At 46.4% G+C, this 6,000-nt stretch overlaps 1 protein-coding gene across 1 annotated transcript in view; it reads left to right on the top strand.

The window, feature by feature from the left end:
- The window catches only part of samd11 (sterile alpha motif domain containing 11), a 62,817-nt gene that overhangs the window by 11,360 nt on the left and 45,457 nt on the right, over window positions 1-6,000 (top strand). The window contains 1 exon segment of the mRNA XM_048240582.1: window positions 2,400-2,575. Within this exon segment, the coding sequence (XP_048096539.1) occupies window positions 2,400-2,575 (176 nt within the window).

The following is a 6,000-nucleotide window of genomic DNA, read 5'->3' as shown; positions in this document are numbered from 1 at the left end:
ATAAACACTGGGCAATGGCCAGTGGGCATGCTCAGTAGAGTTAGTGTCGAGTGCTGAGAGAGCATGCTAGCCAAAATGCTACACTAGCCACTTACAGAAGGAGAAACGGCTTCTCCTTCAAGTAGTACTGCTTGAGAAGTAGGATATTGTACTTTTTTGGCAAAATTGAAGAAAGGAATGAAAAACTGCTTCCTCTGCAAAATGAGGAAAGAGACAGAACAAGAGAGTGAGAGGGAGGAAGAAAGAAAGAAAGAAACATGAAATTGTGTTGAAATATGTGGCCCAATCATCCTTTAGGGATGTTTATATATATATATATATATATATATATATATATATATCTATATTTCTTTCTCTCTCTTTCTTTCTCTCTCTCATTCTCTCTCTTTCACTCTTGCTTTTTTTCTCCCTCTTCTTCCTTCCTTCTTTTAATGTATGCCACTTGAGAGAATCCAGAGGGGATGCACCTGTTTGCCTCTTGGCTAGTCCCCCGCCCTGGCCTGCCTGCCACTCACTGCACTGCCCTCGTGGGATGGGCCGTGCTGGAGGAGGAGGGAGGGGGGCTGGGGGGGGCCTCGCATGTGTGGAGGAAGGGATAGCTGGAGGGCTCGGCAGAGTTTCGACAGAGTAGAGACACGGGCAGTCACACACACGCACGCACGCACACACACACACACACACACACACACACACACACACACACACACACACACACACACACACACTCACACATATACACTCTGGAACACACACAGGCATGCAACTTGGTGGGAGCAGGGCATTTTTTAACAGTCCTGTCCATTTGGCAATAGAGGCATGCCCTCTCTCTTATCCTTTACTTTTGCCCTCTGTCCAAAGCTAACAGGAAGGAGCGAAAGGTCTAGCACGCTAATGTGTGGTATTCGCTCCGCACAGCCAGTACCCCGCCCAGCCACACAAAATGATTATTTCGGTTAGTGGGTGACCTCTCTCTTGCGCTCTCTCTCTCTCTCTCTCTCTCTCTCTCTCTCTCTCTCTCTCTCTCTCTCTCTCTCTCTCTCTCTCTCCTCGTGGTTCTCATAGAGGCACATTAATCTGTGCAGACCCCCTTCAGGTCACATTAAAGGTCGCCCAGCTTCACTCAGCTAAGCCCGAGGGCCAAGCTTCGCCTCTCTTCTCCTCCTTTCAGATGTTGCAAGCAGAGAGAGAGAGAGAAAGAGAGAGAGAGAGAGAGAAAGAAAGAAGGACTGAAGAAGAAAGAGAGAGAGAGTGCATGGCTGGCACATCTCGCTCTGTTGCCCCTCTTCTCCACCCACCTGCTCCCCTCTGCTTCAGCTTTCAGAGCAGCACCCTTGCCCCCCCCCCACCACCACCACCACTCTGCTCTTAGATCTCCACTCCCTGGCCTTTGTGTGTGTGTGTGTGTGTGTGTGTGTGTGTGTGTGTGTGTGTGTGTGTGTGTGTGGTGTGTGTGTGTGTTTTGGGAGTGGAGAGTGGTGGTACGTACCAACTCAAATCTGAAAGTTTTTTCGCAGTGAGGTTGGAAAGTTACTGTTGGATGGGGAACTGCTGCAGGGGATGCTGTAGCTCTTCTTGTGTTTGTGTACCAAGCTTTTCTGTGCTTGGTCCCCTGCTCATCTTACATAATTTACACGGGCCAGTAGGTCAGATCTACATATGAAGACTGGATATGGGCTATTTGTGAATGGTAGATTATGTCTCTAAGTTAGAGATTCTGTCTCTTAAGATTGGTCTTATTCTCTACTTTTCTCTTCACTCATCAATGGTAGTTCTGGACTGAAGCACTAGAAGGCCCATGTTCCTCTGTGTTGTAGTATGATGCTGCAGAAGCACTTTAACATCTGTGATTATTTTGGGGGCTTTCGTGGCAAATATGTTTGTGATAGAATTTTTTATGAAAAGGTAAAGCCTTTCTGTCTGTGTCGTATATTATGGAGCATATTGTTATTTCATGGCATCGGAGGGTGCTGCCTCTTAGTTCTCGCAGGAGGGGTTGATGTAAATGTGTTTGCTCACTGAAATGATTGTTTCTAATGCTGAATAAATGTCTTTTATTGTCCCAAAGGCGGCAATAGCATTGATCCATGTTTGTGATGGAGTAGACACATTATTGTGCTTACCACACCAGCAGTCAGCATGTTGTGAATGTTCTGTGCTGGTTGTGTAGATACGAATGTCTGTTGTGCATTTATGTGTGTATTTACCTTTAGTGAGTGTGTGTGTGTTGTTTGTATGTGTGTGTGTGTGTGTGTGTGTGTGTGTGTGTGTGTGTGTGTGTGTGTATATAGGGCGTGTGTATGTGAGTGTGTGTGTGTGAATGTGTGGTTGGGTTGGCTCGATCTGAATACCGTTGGCCTGCATTTTCAAGCCCTGTGTGTCTCTTCCCTGTGGTTTTGCAGAACCGTGGGCGTTTGGCAGAGAAGCGTACCGTCCCCCTCCCCCCAACCCGCATCCCCAAGAAGGAGTTGGCCTCCATCTTCAGCAGCGACGATAGCGAGGGCAGCGAGCGTGCCAGCGGAGACCATGCCGACATCAAGCAGGAGGATGACCTGCACTACAGTATCATGAGAAAGAGGTGAGTCTCTCTCTCTCTCTATCTCTCTCTGTGTGTGTTTGTGTGTGTGTGTGTGTGTGTTGGTGTGTGTGGTCTAAGTATTCAACACAATTATAATCATGTGGGATGGTTGAGTCAGTATGGGGATTTCTAAAGTTGAGTTTGAATTGCAATGAAACGCAAAACCACAAACAGCAACAGGGACACACACACACACACACACACACACACACTTCACCAAAGCACACCCAAATAGTCATGTGTATCCTCCTGCACATACTTAAACTCTTACACACTCAAACACTCTGGAAAACAGACAAGGCCTCCAAGATGAGGCAGGCACACACACACACACACACACACACACACTGCTCATTTTTAATCAATATAATATATCACAAAAATATTGCAAGAGCAAAACATACATCCATAACGTTAGCTCTCTCCACACTGGGCTGCACACCAAGCCTTAACCCCAGCCCCACCCTTACCACCCCCACCTCCAGCCAGAGCCTCCCCCTCTACCCCCCGCCTGCCTGGGTGAGGGAGTGGTGGACCTCTGATCAAACGAGGATGTGGCGTGCTTGCCCCCCTCCTCTCCCCTCCCCACCCACCCCTTTCCCTGCCGCGCTTTTATTGGGGTCAGCTGTGCCACGCCCGGCCCACAGTGAAGGGTCGGTGGTGGCCGGCGCGGCAGACATCAGAGCATCGTTAAAGGGGATTTATGACGCCCTGGGGCTGTCGCCGCGGCGAGTTCCTGCGGTAAGCTCACAAACATGGGACGCTTGCTCTCCCGCTCCCAGAGTTCTCTCACGCACGCACACACACACACACACACACACACACACACACACACACACACACACACACTTGAGGGGTGCACACAGAGAAACGCACATACTCACATGTACACACCTACACATACACACACATATACACACAGACACACACACATACACACACACACACACACATACACACACATACACATGTGCACACCTACAAACCTAACCCCATTACATACCAGAAAGTGTACATACCCAAAAATATGCACACAAACACAAATATTTACTGAAATAAACACACAACTTGCACTTCCCTGAGCAGGAACAGCAGTCTTGTTATAGAAGGTGGTATAGATAGATATGCTAGCAGGCAGAATCTGCCTACTCACACAACAGCTTGTGCACAGCCTTCAGAGCTAGCTGACTTACATGGATCTCTGAACGTGGAGGACTCTGAACTCTGGGTTGGGGTCTTGGTTGGGTAGCTTCCTTCATGTGGTTAATATGAGGAAACACACACACACACACACACACACACACACACACACACACACACACACACACACACACACACACACACACACACACACACACATACAGAGGCAATGAAAGATATGGTGTGTGTTGGGGCCTGTTGAATTGAGGAATTGAAGTCTTCAGAAGTTTTGAAGTCAAATCCCTACCCTGAATATATCCTGATAATTACTGTTTAATGAATGTGGTAGGCCTGTGTGGTAATGAATCATGGGCCTTGAGGTTTCAATTCATCACACATGCCTGTATATCCTGTATGTGGGATCCCCATACGAAATTGTGTAATTTCAGAATGGCGCTCGAGGTCTCATGGACAGGAATATGAATTGCTTTTTATGCTCCTCTCTGGTGACAGCATGAAATACTCTAGCCATTTGTCTAGATCTGTTAATCAGTTACATTTGGCAAGTTAAAAAATAATGAAATTAATAAAACAGACGAATATAGAGTTGGAATTGGCCTATGGATATATGAAATGGCTTAACATATGATCATTGTTGTGAAGGTAAAAAACATGATTTCCATAGTCTTGCTTTCATCAGAGCATTATACAGGTAGTAAGACACCCCCCCCCCCCCCCAGACATGGCTAGCTACTTAAAAATGATGAGCATGTGTTATTATGAAGAATGCTAATCTGTCATTAGCCATTGAACATTGTGTTGTTTTTGGGGTATTGTAGGTGGAGTCCGTTTGTGTGTGTGTTGAGGGGCAGTTGTGGGCTGGGTTTCTGTCCAAGTGGTACTTGTGGATCTTCCTCTTCAGTCGCGTCCGCGTGTGAAGGCTTCGCTTTCAGCGTGGTCCAGCTGTGGCGGTGGTGTTGGCGGTGGTGTGAGAGTGCTGGGGGGGGGGGGGGGTGACATACAGCTCCAGGAAGCCCCCAGGTTGCTCATAGCGTTGTGGAGGAAAAGGAAATGGGCCCTCAGTCATTATTTATGTGGCTTGGTTGGAAGTGTTGGCGAGCAGAGCGAGCCATTTCTTTTTCATGCAGAGCTAGTCTTGATGTGTTGGTGTAGGCTGTGGAATGTTGTGGAAAGGAGCAGTGATCCTAACTGATGGATACAATTTCATTTCAACCAGGTCAGAATGCAGCATGACTAATTTTATTACCAATTTCTGGGATAAGTCCTGGGATATATTGTAAAGCAAATAATAATAAAATGTTTTTTTTGCCAGAACTTTTGCCAGAAATGTATAATTTGTTCTCTGTAGGCAAGGTTATGATTTTATTAATCATAAAAGCATAGAATAAAAACTGGATTTACAAGCTTTATGATGTCCAAAACCAATGCAATTATGAATATTATGATTAGCGCATCTATAATGTGGCCTAATTATCTTTTTTAGGTTCTCAGAATAATATTTTAATTTAATGCTTTCAAATGAAAAAACAACAACAAAAAACCAGTAAGAGTCCCTGCTATCCACGAGCCCCATGTTTCTATATGCATTCAGGAGCACTATATGTGTTTACATGATAGGTGTGCCTCTCAGGCACACTGGCTGCTTGCCATTATTGACAACAGTCTTATTTCCCCCATGTCTTTAGTGAACTGTGACTTGTATAGACTCATGACTGTGAGTGCGTGTATGTGTGTGAATGTCTATGTGTGTGTGTCTGTGTGTGTGTGTGTGTGTGTGTGTGTGTGTGTGTGTGTTTATATGTGTCTGTGTGTGTGTGAATGTCTATGTGTGTGTGTCTGTGTGTGTGTGTGTGCGTGCGCTCCCTGGAGGATGAATGAGTACTGTTAGTGGTAGGTACAACGGAAGGGCCCTAAGAGGCTTTGGGTCGTGGCCGATGGTGTTAAGCTGTTGCATTAAATTTGGGTCATTACATAGAGCTGCGGGATGTCACTGAATGGACGGCCTGTAATTGCTGATACATACACATGCACGCAAGCAAGCTTTCACACACACACACACACACACACACACACAAACACATTCAGTGACACACACACACACACACACACACACATTCAGTAACACACACACACACACGCACACACACATACGCATCGCACAGTCATACACACATGCACTGCCAAATCCGGGGAGGTCGTCTCGAGGTCACCCCCATTACAACAAAAACCCAGCCAGCCGAAAATGAAGATTGCGCTGTTTCCCT

Source organism: Alosa alosa, chromosome 4, assembly GCF_017589495.1.
Source record: "Alosa alosa isolate M-15738 ecotype Scorff River chromosome 4, AALO_Geno_1.1, whole genome shotgun sequence".
NCBI classification, from domain to species: domain Eukaryota; kingdom Metazoa; phylum Chordata; class Actinopteri; order Clupeiformes; family Clupeidae; genus Alosa; species Alosa alosa.
This window is presented reverse-complemented; position numbering and strand designations above follow the sequence as displayed.